Source organism: Haplochromis burtoni, unplaced genomic scaffold (genome assembly GCF_018398535.1).
Source record: "Haplochromis burtoni strain Fernald_Lab_line unplaced genomic scaffold, NCSU_Asbu1 Contig_134, whole genome shotgun sequence".
Classification (NCBI taxonomy): Eukaryota; Metazoa; Chordata; class Actinopteri; order Cichliformes; family Cichlidae; genus Haplochromis; species Haplochromis burtoni.
In genome coordinates, this window is record NW_024582495.1 from 1134459 (window position 1) to 1156554 (window position 22096).

The window sequence follows — 22096 nt, forward strand, 5'->3', positions numbered from 1 at the left end:
GAACAGAACAGAAGGAAATATTCACACGTATCCATGTTTATTCTATTGCTTCAGTTGCAAGTTTCTTTAAAATGTAAGACTTTGGAAAAGATTCGTTATAATGCTCTGGTTTTGAAGAGAAAGTTTGCATTTTAAAAATCAAATATGCATTTTGTTTTTGCAGTTGACTGTCCGGGGGAAAACTTCAAGAAAACATATAAATGCCGCATTTATCCAATACTATGTATTGCAATTTTTTTGTGTTTGTTTTACTAAAGTTTCTCACATTTTCTTCCCTCGAAGAGCATAAATGAGGTATTTGCACATGCAATTGACGCATATCCCCGCACACCACGAAACTAAAATACACCAAATACTCATAGAGCTGCACGCTTGTGCGGAAAAACATTGTCCTGCAGGGTTTTTACTTAGTTGATTTTTTTGTAAAAATTTCCGCCAAGACAACAAAACCTCGTTTAGTTTAAAATGCACACTGTCCAAAAACAATACCCGGCTCTCAGGGAGGATGTGGCAGAACACCCATTTACCTCATATATGCAAAGCACAAACGAAAGAACAAGATGTGACTGCAACTTAAAGAAAACACACAGAAGTCACGCTGACGACATGTTTTCTCATGTGAATTTGATCACAGATACAGAGAGTTCCGCGCTTCTGATTGGCTGCAGGAATCGGAGTACCTCCCCTTTAAATGGAGGGCCTCTCGCCCGGGGCGTGGCCACAGTGAAAACGAGGGTATATGTTTATCTGTTTGCTAGCTTCAGCTTCCAGTGGCAAGCTGGCAGAGGTTTTTAGGAATGGTAATTATAACGCGTCGTAAAAATGTCTTTTAAAACAGTGGGCACATTAACACGTACATTATGGGCAAGAGGAAACAAGACCCCTCCTCTGGCCAGATCCCCCAGAGTGAACAGACTTTGTACCACATGCAGGATCTCTGGAGGAAAAAAGCAGGGCCGCGACGGGACAAAAGAGGAAAGTTGCGGCTCAGATTCGGACAGACCAACTGGCGACGCTCCGTCACCCAGCGATCCACTTCACAGATGCACGGCTGGGGACAAGAAGCGAGCCAAGGAGCCGCTGGGTGCTCCTGGTGTCTGTGGTGTGAGGAGACGCTCTTTCACGTCCACCGCAGCTCCAATGGATCAGATCTCGTACCTGTGGACTCGCTACAATGACATGAAACGGCTGGTTCACGGTAAGCAGAGGGCCCCCCCCCCAGCCCACCACCCCTCCTTTTTTTGTCCTAACTTGGGCCCCCCATATCGCGGTTATCCCGCACGTCACCGTGGCAGCCGCTATGGTTCTCTGTTGACGCCGAAGACATTTTGTTCTTTTAGGGATTTCGTTCATCCTCTTTCCAATTTAGCCACAGATGGCACATTAATGCCATGTGTAACACGCATGCAGGAGAAAGTTTTGCACAGCAACCTGTTTAAGATGCATTTGTGCTCACGCGTCAGTTCCTCTGTTTGGCAAGATTTGTTCTTGAAAACAACTCAAGCGGCTGTTGGTGAACGCTGCACGTACACTGTGCGTTTGCGTGTCCTTCTGAAACATGTGTTTGCGCTAAGCATCCCGCTATCCAGCCAAATGTGCACTCACCATTATTTAGGGTTAGGGCCGGTTAACCACAATTCTTAGCTTGATTGTATGTCATCGGATGCATTCTGTAAATGATCTATGTCCTATTTATATTAGCGGTTTTGGCATGCAGGAGGCACAAGTGGGCGTTTAAACAGGTCCCTGCAAATGAGGCATGGAAAAATACTTTATGGAAAAAAAGAAAGAAAAAGAGAAAACGAACTTGGGGATTTAGGGTCGGTACAAGTTGTTGTGATGTTATCAAATGCACTGACATGCACGTTAGCTCCATATTATTGCTTTTTGGTTTTTGTTTATTTAGTTCACATGGGCCAGCCCTGCTTTGCATGTGCAGAACATAATAATAATAATCAGAATAACTGTCAGTCTGCAGCAAACCTGGAAGCTGTGCATTTGAAGGGAGAGTACATGAGCAAAATAAAGTATTAAAAGTAAAGGAACTCTTATGCAGCCTTGTTATAGCGATGTAAACAGCAATGTAATGCTGCGTGTGGGCACAGTTTGGTTTATTTAAAGTACTTTTCTATATTTCTCGAGTGTTTATTCTATAAATATGCGTCACGATTTAACTGCAAATGTTATCTTGATTTACAAAGTAAGTATAACTGTAGTGTAATAACAAAACACAGCATCTCCCTCTGAAGTGTTCTGGAGTAGAAACATGAAGTAGTGTAAAATGAAAACACTCAAAAGTGTTTAAGACCAGGAGCCTTTTTATATACATGTGTGTGTGTATATATAAGTTTTTTTCTAACATACTCTGTTTAAACCACATTTTTTGTTCTCCACATGGTGGGTTTTAATTAAAGCTGGTCACGCATTCTCAATTGGAAATGCAATTTGTCAGATGCAGTCTTTTGAAATGTGACTCGGCATAGAAAGAAAGGTATTTTGTCTGCTCCCAGCAGCAGCCCTCATTGAACTCTGTCACTACAGAGGGGCCATGCCCCACTTTTAGGTCATGTGTGACTCAGTCCTGTGCTCCTGCTGCAGCCAGCGCTGGAGTCCGTCTCTGCAACAAAATGTAAACTGTGTGTTTAATCTGTGCGCATGTGTTAGCTGTACTCGAGATAGTGTGCAGATAAAATATGGGAATATTTTCAAAGGCGCAGTGAATGCTGTGCTGCCCGTTATGTTTTCCAGGTTAAGTTGGCAGAAGGTATAATTGTACAAAATGTGCTTTTGGGACGGCCTGAGCTCAGTCAAGTAAAGGGCTAGTCTTAGAAATGCACGTTGCACAACCTCGTGAGCTTGCCAGCTAAACTGGACCGAAAACAGCAGTTACTTCTTTCTCCTCTGCAGAAGCGCACAATCATCAAGTTTCATTACAGAAAGGGTCGTTTACACGTTCCCTTTAAATTAAAACATGAGTCAGCTGTAATGAGCCGTCATATCGCGCTCTTAAATCTTGCTTATTCATTGTTGTTTGGTTAATTTGATCTGTGATTCTCAAATTTAAATGAGTCTTTCCCCGTTTGTCTTTCCTGCACCAGACCTGATCCCGCCGGGTGCGTGCAACCTCCTCAACTCCTCCACCATTTACGCGAACAACGAGGTCGACTTGGCTGAAGTGGACATCTATGGCTTCGATTATGACTACACTCTGGCGCAGTATTCCAATGCGCTCAACGCAATGATCTACAACAAAGCCAGAGAATTCCTAATTGAACACTTCAAGGTGTGCTTTGCATCAGTTGTGTCAAACGTGTTTGCTTTGAAACAGATTTTTAAACACAGGCTTATTTAACCTGCTGGTTGTCCTGTTTGACAGTACCCCGAGGGCATTCGCAAGTACGACTACCTTTCTAACTTTGCTGTTCGGGGCCTTCACTATGACATCCAGAAGGTAAAATCTTTTAAACTACACTTTAACCATTGCAGGAGCACAATTGTGCATTTTCTCTGTGCAGCTCATGAAGTGAAACTCAGTTATTTTTGCTCCTCTGTAGGGTCTTTTAATGAAGATAGACGCCTTCCATTACATTGAGCCGGGGACAGTGTACCGGTAAGAAATGAAAGATGAATTGCGGGATAGTGTTATTAGACCCCAGTACATTCATTTGTGTTTGATGTTCCCAGGGGTCTGAGCCCAGTGCCAGATGAGGAGGTCCTTCAGCTCTTTGGTGGGACCTATCATGTCCCCCTGCAGCAGGACAGTGGCTTCTATGGAAAGGTAAAAATTTCTTCTTCTTCTTCTTCTTCTTCTTCTTCTTCTTCTTCTTCTTCTTCTTCTTCTTTTTTTTTTTAATTTTAATTTGCAGAAGAAACTTTTTAAAAAAAATTAACCTCCCGAGACACCCGTCCTCATATGGGGGACATTACTGTCTGGCTTTGACTTTTGCTGTGTTATGATGTAAAATGAAGCCAAATCAGGACATGTTTGTTTTTTTGTTTGTTTGTTTTTGGTGACTTTCTGTTCAAAGTTGATGCTTATTTTTGATCCTTATCATGTCAAACTAATCCGAAATAGCTAGGAGAATTTAAAAAGCACTCAAAACAACAGCTTGGGTTTCAGGAGATTAAGGAAGATATATTGATTTTAAAGTTAAAACACTCCAACTAGACACTCCCTATTAATCACATTAGTTCAGTAGTCCAATAACTTTAAATCAGAGTTTAGTGGAGAACTGTTTTACATTTACCACAGTTCTTGCACTTTGCCTCCAGATTTGTTTTTGTACATTTACTCTCTGTGGAACATGGGTTTGTTTTGGCACAGACGTGAAAGCCTAAGTACTGCCGGATCAGCAAAATATTACAGTTTTATTTGGACCTCCTCAAACACGGAATTTGGGATTTAATCTGTTGCTGTACACAGATTTACCAAATGTTGGGGTTTTGTACGGCTTTAGCATTACATAAGAACCAAATGGTGAATTTTGTAATCTCATTTCTTCCTTTGTTGTCATGAATCGGTTGGAAGGCAATGTTCCAGTCCCAAAAGAGCTGATTATGAGAACTCTGTGTCTGCACTTTGTTTTTTTTTAGTTCTGTACTCGTTAAGGCAGGGAAATTAGAAAGCTCTGCTGGGTCTGGGAGTCACCAAGCTTTAAACTGACATGTTTGCCCATTAGGAGCAATTTGGGCTCTGAATGTTTTGAATCAGACTCGAATCATTTTCGCCCGATTGAACCTTTTAAGTGGTCTCCTGCAGCAGGAACGGTGCCTCTTTCCATCTGTAACAATCCTGTCCAAAATAGGTCTCTAATCTCATTTGGTGCAGCTGGACTCTCTTAAGGTACCAGCTTGTTACTAAGTTAGTTGGTCCTACACAGGACTTTTAAACCCATATTTGTTTCAATATAGAATGATATCCAATGTTTAAACTGATAAAATGTACCATTTTAAGAAATAAAAATAGTCTCCTTTTGAATTTAATAGCAGCGCCACATCTCAAAAAGCTGAAAAACTAGAGGAGGAACAGCTAGAGGAGTGTTTTGCAGTTAATTAGGTTAACTTTCAACAGGTCAGTAACAATTTCATCTACAGTGCATGACAACAAAAGATTCAAAGAATATGGATACGTCTTTGTGCGTGAGGGACGAGGCTAAAAATCAATATGGGATGCCCATGATGTTCAGCCTCAGGCGGCACTGCATTAAAAACAGGCATGATTCTATAATTGGAAATCAGTGCATGGACTCGTGAACACTTCCAGAAATCATTGTCGGTTAACAAAGTTCACTGTACCATCCACAAATGCAGGTTAAAGCTTTGTCATGCAAAGAAAAGAAGCCATATGTGAACATGATCCAGAATCATTGCTGTCCTTTCCGGGCCAAACTGTTCTGGGGTCAGATGAATCAAAATTTTGAATTCTTGCATTATTCAGCAAGATGTATACTGCATCAATTTACCAGCATGGCTTTGTAGTAGAAGACTCTGGGAGCTGAACTGGCCTACCTGCAGTCCAGACTTTTTACCATCTGAAAACATTTGACTTACCATCATAAGAAAAATAAAACACCACAGACCCAGGACTTTATATCAGATATTTATATTTATATCTATATCAGACAAGAATGAGACAGCAAAAATCCAGCAACTGGTCTTGTCAGTTCCCAGATGTTACGCAGAAGTAAACACAGCCCTGTCTTGACATTTTTGAGACGTTTGGTGCCATCAAATTCAAAATGAACTAAATCTTTTGCTTTCTTTTAATGGCAATTTTTGGCTATGTTTTCTGCGTTCTCCTGTGAATAAAATGCGCGTTTATGAGATTTATAGATTGACTGAAATGAGTAGATGTTTGTCGCTTAGGGACAGTGTCAAAAATGTGGGACAACCAGTAACATGGGCTGTACTCATTTGTTATGTTAATCGTACAATAGCTTAGGACAGACGTCATAATGAGGAAGAACTCTGCAATGAAGTGAAACAGAGCATTAAACAGTGCAAATTGTCCTGTACAGACATTGTGTTCTTCTTATGCATACTTTTTTTTTGTGTGTGTGTGTGTCTTCCTCTTTTTGAGAGACTCTGCTGTTCTTCCCTTTCCTGTGTAAGCCAGCCTCTCAACAATCAGTATTCTCTCTGCATTGTCATTGCTGGTGGGCTTCTTGCTGCTGGCTGTGTGACTCCGCTGCATTGCCAAACTCTTGCGCAAATGGACACAAACACAGGACGATAAATTTAGCATCATTGGGTAGTGCTCGTATTGAAAACTGCTCTTAATTTAGTTTTTAAGTTGTTCAAAACACATTAAAAGGCACATGAAATGTTTGTTAGCTTTGTTTTAAACAAAATAAAGTTAAAATGTCATCTTGTGAGAATCAAACATTAACTTGCTTTTTTTTTTCCCCCCCCACAGGGACCAAAGGTGAAGCAGTTCATGGATATCTTCTCCATTCCTGAGATGACTCTCTTGGCTGTAGCAAATGACTTCTTCATCACAAACGACATCGAGTACGATCCCGTTCACCTCTTCAAAGACGTCTCTGTGAGTTATGATATGTTTTAATGTCCGTTTCAAAGTCTGGCCTCACTCTGTAGCTCATACCAAGGGAGCATAGGGAGATTGGATTTTTGACTATATCCGTGTTGCGTGCTTCATCGGCTGCACGCTCAGGAATTTGCTGAGCTCCGGAAACGTTTGCAATGGACTCTCTCTGGTAGAGCAAAGAACAATAACAGCTTTTCCTCTTGGTTCTGGGGTGGAAGGTTTTCAATTATACAGCACGCCCACTACTTCATCATAATTTCTCCTCTGAAAATAAGCAAACTGACAGGTCATTAATCATTTCCAAATAATTGGGGTCTTTCTTCCCAAGTGACTGTAATTCAAACTTATCTCATAGTAGGGATCAAAGAAATGTTCTGAACATATTGTGAAAAACATTCATTGGCGTTTAATCCACAGGAAGCAGTCGGCATGGTTCACCTCAAAGGATACATGTACAAATGGATTATGGAAGATCTCGGTAAGACTTCCTTTCACGTCTTTCGGTTTTGTCTGCGCCCTGCTACAAAAACACCAGAAGTTCAATTAATTTTTGTTTTTCTTCGCTTTACAGATAAATTCATTCTCAGAGGGGACGAGACGGATGCTGTTTTGCATCGATTGGCCAGCAACGGAAAGAAACTTTTCCTCATAACCAACAGTCCCTTCAGCTTTGTGTAAGTGTGAGCGACTTGATGGAGTCCACGTCTGCAGTAGTGCACTCTGTCCTAATACAAAGATAAACACCTCGGAGCTCTGTTACATTTATGCTTCTTGTCTGTGTGCAGCGATAGAGGAATGACGCACATGGTGGGGAAAAACTGGAGAGACTTTTTTGATGTGGTCATCGTGCAGGCAGACAAACCTCACTTCTTCACCGACTGTATCAAGTGAGTAACTCCTTGTAGTTTTTCAGTGTGGCGAATGTGCGCCGGCATCCTTCTCATGAGATGAGGCGCAGTCATTTCAGTGCTCCTGCTTAACAATCTCCAAAACTGTTGCTCTTACAGACCTTTCAGGCGCTTGGATGGTAATGGTGACCTTCGGTGGGAAAAAATCAAGAGTTTGGACAAAGGACAGATTTACAAACAGGTCTGTAATGAAAAAAATGTTCATTCGCCTTTGTGGCATTTGATTTATTTAACTGCTGTGGTTTTTACACGTTGAAAAGTCTGCATGTTTTTACTTGTTGTGTTCTGAGTGTCTAATGAGTATGTGGTTGATTTTATTGTTTCAGGGAAACCTATTTGACTTCCTCAGACTGACAGGGTGGCGAGGATCAAAAGTTCTGTACTTTGGAGATCATCTTTATAGCGACTTGGCTGTGAGTATCCAAGCACGGTGATCTCATCATGATGAATTGCCGAGTCAGTGTTCTGCATGGTGACTAACCTTTTGTGGTATAGGGATCAGCAGGAATTTTCCTGTGTGGCTTCATTTGACGTCCTTGGTGTGCGATTTAGCAAAGTGAGATTTTTTATTTTTTTTTTAGCTTTGATGGTTCACATCATTTGAAAGATACACAAGTACAGAGTATGTGCAGAGATGCGCACGGTGCCAGATGCCATCTGTCTCCACGTATTGCACGACTCTGAAAGTCCTGAGAGCATTTGGGTGGGGTCAGAGCAGACTGTGCAGTGAAAATCTGAAACACTAGATGGCAGTATGAGCGCCACAATTTTTCGTCAGAAATTGAGGACTGTTTTGTGTTACTGTGCAAAGTAAAGGCACACTGTATAAACATATTAACAGCGAATATGTCGGTAATCATGTATCTAATAAATAAGAGAGTAAAACATGGCAACATTTGTTGGATCTTCCAAACAGAAGACAGTCAAAGTGATTAAAAGAGAGTTATTGTGCTCATTTCCAGCTCCACACATTGATTCTGCCTGTTCATAGTTTACAACAATGCTTATTTATAATATCTGGGGCTTTACTGCAGCTCTTGTTCCCTTTTCCATTTAAAATGAGCAATTTTAGCTTCTTTCTTTTGCCCAGTTGTCTTTTTGATAGGCAGCCTCTCACAAACAGCAGGTTTTACCAGTGGGTGGGTGGCGCTGCCATGCTCAGGGCACTTTAAAACGCTGTTGTTGTTTCAGTTATAAAGTCCTTTAATTATGTTGGTGTTGGCTCACAGTTGTTGAGCATCCCGCTAAATATCAAATGTTTTTCTAAGGGGAAGAAAAAAAAAGAATAAATTGCTGCATATTTTCTCAATACGCTTTTGTCTTTTGTTGCAGGACCTCATGTTGAGACATGGCTGGCGCACAGCAGCCATCGTACCTGAACTGGAGCAGGAAACCAAAGTGGTGAGCACAGACCGGTATGGAATGAACCTCACCTGGATGCAGGCTTTAACTGGCTTGATGGAGCGCCTGCAGGTGAGAGTTAATCCTTGAGCTGTTGGGACATTATATTCTGCTTGCACTCACGCATGGCAAACACTCACATACCTGAAATGATAACACATGATAACATGTTGACAGAACACAATGTTAAAAGAAAAAAAACCAAACCGTTCAGATTCCAGCGTGAGAGTCCACGTGCTTACAATCCTGTTAACGTGTTATTGGATTCTTTGTATGAGCTTAAACGAGACAAAAAAACTGCAGTTAAGACAACTTTTGAACTTTAGTTGTTGTTTGTCCCTACTGTTGAACTCAGACTCAACTTATCTAAGGGACAAAATTTATTGTTTCTTCTCCATATTTATGTTTTTGAAGAGCTAAATTTATTCATATTGTTCTTTAATGTCCTAGACACACAGAGATCCCGTGTCTAAACAAGTTTTTCTGGAATGGCAGAAGGAAAGAGAGGAACTCAGGTGAGTCTTATCATCTTAATCCCGGTCTTAATCTTTAAAAGCACCTCCCAGTGTTCCCAGTGATGTTGTTTAACAAGTCTGCACAGTACAAACACTGGCTCAAATGGAAAATTTCAGTTTTTGCTGTACTATACATCTCAGTTAAAGCATCCAAGTATATTAGTTCTACCTACCTTAAATGTGAACAGATATGATAATAACATTTGATATGACAGCGCTTGAGCTACAGTTACTTTTTTAAGGACTTTTCACTTCTCCTTGCTTCTACCACTTCTTGTTATTTCATAACTTTGACTACATATTCATACATGTACAATGTCATAACTTTTATCCCACTTTTTTTACATGCTAGGGTGATGACGAAGAACCTGTTCAACCCTCAGTTTGGCAGCATCTTCAGAACGTGTCACAACCCCACCTACTTCTCCAGACGCCTGTGTCGTTTCTCAGACCTCTACATGACGTCACTGAGCTGTCTTTTGAATTATGACCTCTCGTACACTTTCTACCCCCGCCGCACCCCTCTGCAGCATGAAGCTCCTCTGTGGATGGACCAGCTGTGCACAGGCTGCATGAAAACCCCTTTCCTAGAGGAGATGTCTCACATCCGATGAGAGCCAGAATCTCATAAGTGACTGATAAGATTTTATGTTTTTTTAAAGCCTGGCAAACACTTGATAGCCTGAGGATGTCTTACCTAGCAGGGTTTCCTTTTAATCTAAGGAGAGGTTGCACAGCTCACTCCGAAGGGCACAGTTCTTTTGTTCAAAATAGTGAGCACTTTCCCCGTAAATCCCCTGGAGGGTGCCGTGTATGTAGCTCATGTCCAGAGAGCATTTAAATACCTTGCATTAAAAGATCAACAGACACTGTGGTTTCTTCCTGTAGCTAACTGTGGAAGTCTTTCAATACAATGCTACGCCGCACAATTTAAACAAATAAAGAACTACAAGTTTTATTGATGGTGTTATTTTATTAAGCTCTTTGTATTCTCTACCAGTGGGTTTCGAGCTTTGTTTCGGACACAAAGGGGCAAATCAGAAGTTCAAAGCACTCCTGTATTTATCTCTACACAAAGCACTCTGTCATGTGACTTGTTCTTCACTCTTTTGTCATACAAAACACTTTTGACAGCACATTTACCATGTGTGGACTTAAAAGCTCCTTGTTGCATTCACTTTGTCAGATACTTTCCTATAATCCAACAAATGCTCCTGCTGTGTCCGATGCAGGTTCAGCACTCTTTACTGTTTTATTAAGGTGTTGGGTTGCCCGGTGGTGGTTGGCTCTATATGAAAGTAACAGTTCTTTCTCTATTAAGCTCGTCATTGCGCCTTTGATGTATCATGCTCGCATAAATTCCACTCTATTGCAACTGCATGAATTTACTTTTTTAAATAGGTAGACATGGAAAATGAACTACTGATTTTGAACTTTTTGCGCAATTTGTATATTGTAATAATAATGCATAGCTATTAAAAAGAGATGACTCGCTGAAGTTCAAACCAACTATCAGAAGAAGGAAGAAAAACGATTTAAGTGACTGTTGAATGATTGTTGGTGCCAGAAAAGAAAAGTTTGATTATTTTAGAAACCGTTACTAGGATTTTCCCACACAACCATGTCCAGAGAACGATAGAGGAAAATATCCAGTGAGCGGCAGGTCTCTGACAGAGGAAGGCTTTTTGATGTCAGACGTCAGAGAAGAAATCCTAAACTGCGTCGAACGAAAGGTAACAGTAACTCAGTTAACAACTTACTCCACTCAAAGTATGCAGAGAAGCATTTCTGAACACTTAAAGTATCCAGCTGTATGCTGGTGTCATGAAGGTGGAAAGGGTTTAGATGTGATTTTAACGATGACAAAGTGTACCCATTCTTTGTTGGCTGCTTCCAGCAGGACAAACACACTATGCCACAAAACTCAATCAACTAAAATCGGGTTAAGTTGTTCGATGTGCTCAAATGACCGGATCTCAATCCAACAAAGCATCTTTGGCATGTGGTGAAACTCTGGAAGAGATTCAGTGTGCACCAAAATCTCTGAGGAGTGAATTAAGGCAGTACCTACAAGGTGTACTTGTAGGTAAAGTGTGCCGTGAGTGTATTTTCTCCTACAAATTTTCTTGCACCAAATAGCCCATTGGTCGTTTGGTTGCTAGGCAGCGCACCATCCATTCATCTTCAGTGTAGTCCGCATCACACATTCATTCACTTCCAGCCGTCTGCCAGAAGACAACAGCAAAGGTACTGTGCTCTGTTATGCTACTCCCCACGTTTCTGTCGTTAGCGTGTGGCCGAGGTGCAGGACACTTATAGCCGATATCAAACAGCCGGGCAGGGCTAGTATAGCGGTCCTTGTTCAAGTTTTGTCACGCTGTCCCGTTCTGGAATCAGCTGTGTAACTGCCGACACTTAGCATGGATCTGCATTGTACGTTTGTGTGAGTAATACATGTTCTGTATTTACAGCATAAAACTAATTTTAAGAGACTCAAAACACTGTGTGCAACACGAATAAGTAAAATGTAAAATTGTAATAACAAAATGTGGAATACACAAGCAGAGGTTCAGCGTTTATGTGATCATCCGTCCTAGCAGGAGTCAGGCTTTGATTTTGTTAGTATGAGAGAATTTTATGTGTTATTATCACTTTCTTCTGGGTTGTTGCTGCTGTATCTTCAGTTACGATGCATTTTTAAGCACCTTTTCTGTTCTTTTCTGTTTATAGATCTTTGAGGCATTTGATGGAAAATGACATTTTCTCTTGATCCATTTAACTTCTTTTTTCCTGTCGGAGAAGTCCTGAGTGTGTGTTGTCTGACCCTCCAGCATGAGTAATGGACTACATCTTCTTGCACATCACCACCTCATTTGGCTGACTGCTTGTTGGAGGCTGCATATTAAATTCAGTGTTCAGTCTCTTTGGGTGTTTTGTGTGTGTGGATTGAACACACTTTTTGCTGTGTGTGTTGGTGCTTGGCATATTTGTGAATCGTGAGTGCTAGACTGCAAGGCATGATGGTTTACTCCTTTGTGTACCCTTTTTGGAAGACTGCAATAGTGTCACTTTCGCTTCACGAAGCACAGCATGTGACCTACTTTAGAGTGTGTAAAATTAAACTAAGAATAAGTGACAATTCATAGCTTTAAGGGATGGATTGATAATGGGTTTGATCTCTAAACTTTGTGGACTTCATGGAAGACCAGTAAAGACTGGAACCACCTGGTTTACTGACAGAAACACATAAATACATCATAAAGACAAGTGACATGCTGCAGCTATAAATGCTGCATTGCACTGAATACCTCATGTGATCTGTGTTTCTGCGGGGCTGACTGGTGTTTTAGTCTATTTCATGGCTCTGTGCCTTCAGTGAATAATTCTGCATCTGAGCAGAGGAATTTTCTCTGTATTTTTGTTGGCGCTCACCTCTTCTACTTGGGATGTGTTTGGAGTGATGCAATATAGTTTCAATGGGAGTAATCCATTTTGGAGAATTATCGCATGCTAATAAATAGATGTGGTTTAACAGGTAGAAAAGCCTCTGTATAACAATATTTAAAATTAAATGGGTGCACAGATTTCAGATCAGATCAGCTTCACCCGCTCTGTCCTTGCATCCCTTCATCCTTCAGTGCCTCCATCACGCATTTTTCTAGCTACACCAGTCATTCCATTTGCAGCACCATCTTTTCATCCTTTTTTCTTTTATCTTTCTATGCAACATCTTCTCACCTGCAACTCTTTCCATTCACTTCCATGTTCACACCTACCTTGCATTGAATCTTTTTCTTCGCTCTCAGCTGAGTGCCTCTCTGTCTGTCACTACAGTGGCCATGGGAAGCTGTGCACTCAAGTAGTGTGCTCTGGCAGCCAGTCCCACCGTGCAGCAGCCTTTTCTATTATTAAATGTAACAGGACCTTTACTTTCACAGCTTAAGATCTCACTGTAGAAAGATTTCCCAGCACAGATGATGTTCCAGCAAGTAAATCAACAGAAAAAGAAACCCTGAAGCCCCACAGAGAAAACAGACTTACTTGCTTTCCTGTATTTTCATTCTCATTCAGCACATGCATAATAAAACCGCAATATATTTGTTAATTCACGAGGTCTGCACGATATAAAAGAATGGAACTACATTTAGATTCTTTCAAAAAAAAAAAGAAAAAAAAGAAAAAGGGATGATGAGCAAAGGGAGGAGACCTCAAGGTAACAACCTAATTGGGCCTGGCAGCGTCCCGGGGTGGGGAAGTTTGAAATCACTGTTGTGTAATCTTTAATCAAATCTTGCATTGCAAGCAGAGAGTCTGTGAGGTGAAATCACAGTTGGAACAAATTGTTTTGTAGCTATTTTGTCTTAAGTGGAACATTTAATTAATATCTTTTCCCCCCCATTTTCTTATCACTGATAATGCATTTTTTAATAACTGCATGTACCACTGTGACATCTTTAGTTATAATCAAAGAAATTGGGGGGACACAAGTCATTCTGGGTCTCTTCTTGTGTCACTATTGCAAAAAATGCTTTTGACAAAGTGTACATTTTATTTCATTTTAGTGAAAATGAAGGGACATCACTTACGCTTTCTCCATCTATGGAACATTGCCAAAAATAAAAACAACTTCCATTTCAGTGACATAAAACAGATTATATTCATGCTTATCTATTCTCACCTTGACTGCTGTGTTTTTGTAAAGCGTTATCTCAGCTTTACTGATCATAAAAGGCTACAGCGAGGCTGTAAAGCATGAGAACGCGTCTCTTTTTATGCCTCTTTATTACATATCTGTTTTGTAAGTGACTGTTTTGAAAGTTTAATTGAAACTGTACTTGTCGGTCTATAATTATCTGTCTGATCCATTACTGTGTCAACAGAGCTCTTTTTTATCTGTCCCTATATTCAGACTTGCTAAATGTCTGACTCATAGTAACCTTATAAACTTAAAGTCATTGGCTTTTTTCTTTTTTATTGTTCCTTCAGTCAGTTTCCACACAGGTTTTGCTAGATTATATGCGTATTATTTATATGCTGGTTCATGTGAGGCCACTGGCTGCTCCTGAGACATTCTTTCATCATACATGTAAGAAGCCCCGTTGGCACCGTGTCAGACATATACACATGCAGCTCTGTGAAGTTGCTCTCTGTGACAGCACATTTTTCCTCTCTCCTGTGCTCTTGCCCTTTTAATGTTTGATGTCCAGTATATTATCGAACCCTTTTGTAAATCACAGCCCCGCCCGTGATGTATGAAATACAAGCCTTTTGTTGTTAACATTTCTGAGGGGATGAGAAGATGCATTAGAGGGCGTGCTGTTTCATTCTGAGAACATGGGGGAGGGATAGTTAATGTGATGAAAAAGCAGAAAAGGCATTCTGAATGTTTGGGGGTTTTTTTTTTTCATAAATTTTCCACCTTTCTTCATTAAAAGTCACTGTGTTGTTCTTTGAAATCAGATATCCTAATTATAAACCTGTCCTAGTGCTGTTGCAACCACAACCAAAGAATATTTAAATCTTCATGCTGATGCATAAAAGCCTTTCTTTTTTTAAAGAGACTGGATGGATAATTTCCCTGCCTGCTGAATTATTCATCTGCAGACTGTATTTATGTGCATTCTCCACTCAGAGGAAGATGTCAGTTGGACCAGTGCAAACAGCTTATTAGACTGAAAGTATAGTCTCTCTTTGAAGGGATTTAAATGAGTCACTGTTGCCCTGCATCTATATTTATTCTTGATTTTCATCACAAGTTGCCTTTGCACTGTTTCTAATTCAGCAGTTTCGTTACCTGCCAAAGTGCATGGCCATAATCACAGAGTTTTACTTGAATTAGTTTACTCTATGCTGTTCTGAACAGTCACACTCTTTGAAGTCAGCCTCATTAACATTCAGAGGAGCGTCCGTCATCACTTTGAGTCTGTGGCTCAGTGGCTTAGGCCTTCTTTTCTTTTTAAAGTCTTTTGGGAAAATCCTTATTGTCCTTCCCCTGCGTGATGGAGGTGACTAGAGAAATAGTAATCTTGTAAATAACGAGTTCTGACAGGTTATTTTCAAAGTGCCTAACCTCGCTACTGCACAGATCCAGTCCAACAACAAGAAGCTAAACCTTTAAATAAAGGTCTTTAATCATGTGCCATATGTCATCTGTAAAGTCATTGAGATAAAATGAATTACTGCGGAATTTTATAGAATTGATGCATTTTAAATGGTGCAGAATGCAGTAAAAAGCAGGCACACTGTATTCCAGTATTGCTGCAGTGCAGGGTACATATGATATCTATTGATTCATCCTGCTAGCTCTGATTAGCTTCAGTAAATAATGTAACTGCATTTACTGTGGATGATGAAACTGTGTAACCCGATTATCTTTGTGCTGGAATTTAACATGTGCGACTAACAGTAAGTCTTTTATCGGGTACAAAACAGTTAAATGCTAACAACTCTAGCATCACAAGGGCTTCGATATTATAAGTTAAGGCATTCAATTCTATAATTCATTCTGTATCTCACTCATTATCTGTAACAAACTGGTATCCTTCTTTAGAAATTATGAATGTTGATATGTCTGCATGAAACGGTAATTCTCACTGAAGCATGAAGCCAGCATAAATAATGAATAGTATGTACTGTTCCTCGCTTTGATCGTGTAATATTGTTTCTGCACCAGCGAGCTGCTATGAAGACTCCACACACCAGATTGTATCTGGGGAGCACATTTCCTGACTCATCAACACATCTGCCCTCTGTGACACCACAGTGTAAGGTTTTCTAGGTGACACATGCAGAAGTTCACCTCTATTTTTGGAGACACCTGCTGTTTCACTGCAGAGGCTCTGACCCTCCACACAGTTCCTTTAGGCTTTTATTGAGCTCTTAACAAAAATAGACGCTAAACCCGAGGATCTGATTTGGTTTGATTTTGACTATCTGGTGTATTAGAGAACAGATGAAAATTTTCAAGTGGGTCAACTACCTAGATTCAAATGATTTGAGGTATTCTTTGGAAGGGCCTTAAATAGACTTAAAAATAATTATTATTTTAAAAAAATCTCCAAGGCAATCTCTTTTTAAATAACAATTAAGATGTCTTTATTCACATTTAACCCAAAAAACTCTGATGGATCTCTGTATGCAAGTCCTTAATCAGGGAAATTTCTCTCAAGACCCATTAGTGCAGTTACTTGAAGTGGTTTTTTTACAGATTGCACACGATTTTGCAGTCTTCCCCTTATCTCTAAGAATGCCTCAAATTTGTTTGACCTAAAAATTGCAACAAAATCATGCAGAGAAGGAGAAAGGTTCAATGATTAAAATAGGTAGGTTTGATGACATTAATGCACGCTACGTGCCAGCTATCACAACAGCTTAAAGTCTGTGACAGAATTTTAACCCATGCAGACCCAAGGAGAACATGCAACCTCCACACAGAAAGGATGCAGCCAAATGGTGGCATCAAACCCTTTATTTTGCTTTTTTTCATAGAAAGGTTTATGAATAAAACTTCCATTTATCAAAAATGTTTTATGAGAAAATTACTTAGTAATAACTGATTAAAATCAGACATTTTCTGTTAAAATAAATTCAAATTTGTCTTTTTGGATGAAAAACTTTGATTTGAATATGTATTCCAATAAATACTTGATTTATTGTGCGGCATATCTCATATTAATGTGAACCTTTCCGGTTTCCAGCAGAGGGCACTGTGACTTTGCTTTCTCTTAAGCACCACTTAGAAATGAATATATGCTCATGTAGACACTTGAAGTCACCCCAGTGTAGAGGTACTCTGTGTCTTATCCAACTTTTTTATTGAGCCTTTCATTGCCACCTTATCTGAATACAAACAGCTAATATTACACTGGTCAATTTCGCAATAGTTGCCGGTGGAAATGTGAGGCATCAAATTTACTCCCAGCGTGAGAGAAACAGGATTAAAAATTACCCTTTAGCTTTTTGACATTTATCTACCGACTGTGGGATTTAAAGCCGACTGGAGCTGGGCCGAGTCTATCTCTGCTGTGGCGAGTCATGTATTGATCACCTGGCATGAAGGCAAAGTCCTTCTCAGTCGCAAGGAACCATCCATCACAGAGCTGCCCCAGACACAGTGGAGAGATAGCACGGCACTGAATATGTACCAATTTAAGTGAAATAAATCTTTCTCTGCAAAAATAATAATAAAAAAAAAGATCAATGAGCAACATGTCCCTGGGGCTGTTGTGCTCTTCCTCTATAAGATTATAATTGTCTAAAGAAGACACATTGCCATGATTTATTGATCTCATGATATTAGCTATTGGTAATCCCTTTTAAAATTTGAGATAATACCATTTCGTGGGATAAAGTCGCATAATGACTCCTGTTACCAAAGATAATGGTCAGTCTCCTGCTAATGAAATTAAAAGAAGTGGAACCAGACCAAAGAGCTGCACATAAAGGGTGGAACATATGGGGCCCATTCACTTTAAGCACACTACAACAGCACCTCTTTTCTTCAGCCCCTTCCACCATAATATCCTGGCCCCCAAACAGCAAGGCTATGAAAGGCCACAGTGTGCGCGTGAGGCTGTTTGCAGCCGCTCCCAGAGGCCCGAGGGGCACGTGACCTCAGTGGGAGGAGGATGGGTCAGTGGGCTCGCTCTATTCCTTCCAGTCAGACGGTCTGCAATCATTACTGTAACTTCTTGTTATTTTTGAATGCGTGCTAGAGGAGGCCAAGTATGTCCAGATATTGAACACAGGATGTGAAACTGATCTCTAGAAAGTGAAGAAGAAGTGAGATGGAGAGCTGAATTAAAAGTGAAACATAATATTAAATACTACTTAAAGTTTCATGAAATTATGACAAAGTGAAACCTTCTTCTGTCTTCTGGCCAGTGCGACTTGAGAGCCGTGCACTCTTAGACTCATTAAGTGAAGCAAATAAACTGTAGTAAAAATGAAACACTCAGATATAAAGCACCTCTTATTCTTCAAAGAAATTTCAATTCAATTCAATTTTATTTATATAGCGCCAAATCACAACAAAAGTCGCCTCAAGGCGCAAAAGCTGCCCTTTAAATATTCACTTCCTTCAAATATTTGTATGGTACCCCATTTCCTCCACAAACTCACCCTCTCCAGAGATCCTCGTATATGTGTGCTCTTTGTAAAGCCAAGTAACGGAAAAATATTTACAATGTATACAGCCGCCATAGGCAGTTTGTTCATCCCAGTGAAGTATAAATACTGCGGAATGATTAACCTCGTTCTTTCAGGGGCTGTTCGCTCTTTAGCATCTACTGGTTAGTCCTTCTCACCCAAAACATTAATAATTTTATCAACCTTGAATCAATTAAAAAAAAGATAATTTAAAAGTAAGTATGCCTTGTAGATTGTGAGACATTTAAATTCCATAAAAGGTCATTCGAATAAACAGTTTGCTTTCTTGTTTTTTATTTGAACAAAATTTTTGTTGAGCCAGCAGTGATATGCTTCGCCTTAAACCACATGCTAGTATGTAATAGATTAGATTAGTAATGTTTATTCGGCTTTAAACAAACCCATACATTAAAGGAAATCAAATAAAAAATGATGACCCACTGAACAAAAGCCTTTGCATGTGTTGCTTGTTTAATCAGCATCTGCTTCTCTTCAGACGGGCTCAGCATTTATTCGGGAGCAAATTTCCTGACACATAAAACACATAAAAATGAATGAGCGATCTTTACCTCTGTTCTGTCCACTCCTCACCCCCTCTTATACCACACACCAACTTGACATCAACATCTGCCCTACTGCTGCAACCCTTTCAACCGCCCAGACTGAAAATAAATTATTGAGATTATGGGGCTGAATGACTGCAAGAGGGAGCATGCAACCTACATTTTCACCTGCAGTACTAGTAACATTCATCATTGTCATTTATTAAAATAACAAGGACTCTGATTTGAACAAGGTAATAATGGATATTTAGATTTTTCAGCCCTAAATTAGAAAATCTACATCTTTGGGACACCGAGGGTCCTTTACAAGCTGTTTTTGCTGACGGTGCTGTGTCTGTAGTTTCTCTAAGTGCGACGACAAAGCTATCGGGAAAGGATCTCCTTGTCTTTTTTCTGTTCTCCCAAGAGTTTTCCTGCCTGTCTTCCTGCCCCTCCACTTCCTTTAAGACAAAAGAGGAGCCAGTGCTTCTCAGAGCTCTGGGCCTTGTTCCTGAGGTGATGTGATTAAAGGCTTCTGTCTGGGCTGCATTCATTCAAATGCATCACACACACCACAGCTGCTGTACTTAATTGAATTGTCAGGGCAGGAGACTGAAGGTAGCAACAAGACTGACAGGCTAAATCAATAGAGTGGTACTTAAATAGACCTGGGCTGTGGCGGTACTATTATAAAGATGTTTGTTTGTAATTGAACTAATGATTTGATTGTAGATGTTTATGTTTCACGTGATATAAAGATTTTCAGGATGTAAAACACATTCATCACTCTTTTAGCTCACTACTCATTGATTATCAGCTACTGTCCATGATCTGTTAATTGATCACAGAGCAGTTTCCTTGTTCTGTGATCAATGATGTTCCAAGACTTTGCTGTTTGGCAGGTAATGTCATATTATCCTTTGGGTGAGCATTACACAAAACACAAGTTTTAACCTGACAAAAGCTGAGGTGGGTGTGTATGTGTGTGTCACTGGGGTGGTTAAAGGCAGCAGTGTTTCTCTTGTTGGCCTAATGTTGCCATGAAACAAAATAATATATAAAAACATATAAAGAAGCATAAGTTAAGCTTAATTTTTTTTTTTTTACCTGCTTATCTGATAGCCATGCACTTATTTCAGCCACGTTAAATAAGATTCCAACACATTAGGAGCAAAAACGCTCCCTTCTGTAGGTAACAGCTGAAGAATGGCCACACAGTGTCTTGGTGGTTAACACTGTGGGCTCACTCAGAGGACCTTACTGTGGAACTTTTTCCAAACCACTTCTTACGGGTGGAGTTCGCATCTTCGCCCGGTGTCTGCGAGGGTTCTCTATAGTCTCCCTCTCTTCCCCCTGTGGTCCAAAGAGATGCAGTTAGTGGGATTAGGTTAACTGGTGATTCTAAATAGCCCATAGGTGTGAATGTCAGTGTGGAAGGTTGTCTATCGCTCTGTGTTATCCCATGTCTTTGAAAAACATATTATTCAATTCAATTCAGTTTTACTTACACAGAATCAAATCATAACAACAGTTGCCTGTGAGGTAAACACTCTACAATAATATGAGGTTAACAAGGTTAATCGTGCCTTATTTTGAGCCAAGAGCCACAAAAAAACGATATCATTCATTTCCAGAGTTTCATTTCCTGGTAAATACAGTTAAAAAAAAAGAGAGAAAAGAAATGCATATCACTTCACTTTAAGATAAGCAAGATTACGAATCAGTCATAGTGCCACTCTGAAGCTGAATACCTTGTTGTGTGGGGCTATTGGAAAGCACTCAAAATGTGTTAATAAGCAGCTTTTTGCTCTCTGGTCACCCACTCAGTGTCCAGAGATGCACCTACACCAACAGAGCTTTGATGTTTTGTCTGCACTTCACAGTTAGCTATAGTTGATATCACTAGAGAAAATCAGCGCAACGATAATTTGTTGGTGTTATGGTTTTCTGGTTTTCTGGAGGAAACCCTGGCATGATTGTAGCCACACAAAACAATTAATATCAGCCTCAAGGTGGCACTAGAGATGAAGTGTCGGGATCAACCAGGTTTAAGTAGCCTTAATTGTGCAAACTGCCGTCCAGCTGTTTTGGAGATTTTTCAGAGACCAACCACCTTAGAGACCCAGAGGGTTTACCGTGAGTGAGACTCTGTGTCTGACTGTCAAAAAAATCAATTACAGCAACAATCAATATTATTCAATCAAGTCTTTATCAGCCAAAGATCTATTCAGTAAGATAAAGTTAGATTGTCTCGCACATGGCCAAGAGACAAGGTGAAGCCTGCTACCAACAAAGTCAGCCAAGGACTGCGGTAAAATGTTTTTTAGGTGATTGCTGTTGCAGAGGAAAGTGGTGATGTAATTTTGGAGAGATGATGCAATTGTCTAACAGATTCATTGCGCTTGTTTAGTGCACCCGTTGATTCATTACGTGCTTCTCTGGTCAGTTACTGGGAGTGCATTGCAGTTAATGTAATGAAGACATCATTGGTCCTTTGGGAGATTAAAGTCTGGTTTGGTAGATTTGACTTAGTTTCCATTTTACACCGTTTCATTTCAAATCAGCTGTTGCCAGCTAAAAACACTGCTTTTCCCATAAACACAGCTACATATGTCCCGCCTAACAGAAATCATGAAAACATCTGTTGTGCTCATCAGGCATAATACAAATGCTTTGGAAGTGAATCTATGTCAGATAGCTGGGTGACTCTTGTGACTGCAATCCTTCTTTATTCAGTAATCCATGACAGCATTGTTGTCACTCCTGCCAGTTTATCAGATGCAGCAGCCTGCCAAAGGAGAGTCTACAGACAGTCTCCTTTTGTGTCCAGCCTTTTACGTCATTTGATTGACTCACTTAATAGTAAAGCAGGAGAACTGTGTGTTTCATTAACCCTCATTTTGCGTGCATACCACAGGTGATGGGTGTGCAAGAGATGAGATGAAGTAACAGATAAGAAACCTGTTTAGAGTTTTCACGCAGGTGTGACAAGACTCTTAGAATAGGACATCTGTGAAAAATGATGAATTATCTTTC

General features: G+C 40.1%; 2 protein-coding genes across 2 annotated transcripts in view; both read left to right on the forward strand.

Moving 5' to 3' along the window:
* The first annotated feature begins 742 nt into the window (after positions 1-742).
* Positions 743-10329, forward strand: nt5dc2 (5'-nucleotidase domain containing 2). The gene is made up of 14 exons (XM_005930716.3): positions 743-1198; positions 3099-3283; positions 3377-3451; positions 3555-3610; positions 3685-3778; positions 6416-6544; positions 6965-7025; positions 7119-7221; positions 7333-7434; positions 7555-7636; positions 7782-7868; positions 8788-8928; positions 9307-9371; positions 9724-10329. Exons 1-14 carry the CDS (start codon positions 823-825, stop codon positions 9983-9985), a joined length of 1818 nt encoding a protein of 605 aa, XP_005930778.1. The 5' UTR covers positions 743-822; the 3' UTR covers positions 9986-10329.
* A 1154-nt stretch (positions 10330-11483) lies between these two features.
* The window catches only part of rap1gapa (RAP1 GTPase activating protein a), a 53266-nt gene continuing 42653 nt past the window's right edge, over positions 11484-22096 (forward strand). The window contains exon 1 of the mRNA XM_014336273.2: positions 11484-11618. The gene's annotated coding sequence lies outside the window, so the exon portion shown is untranslated. The remainder of the gene's footprint in view (positions 11619-22096) is intronic.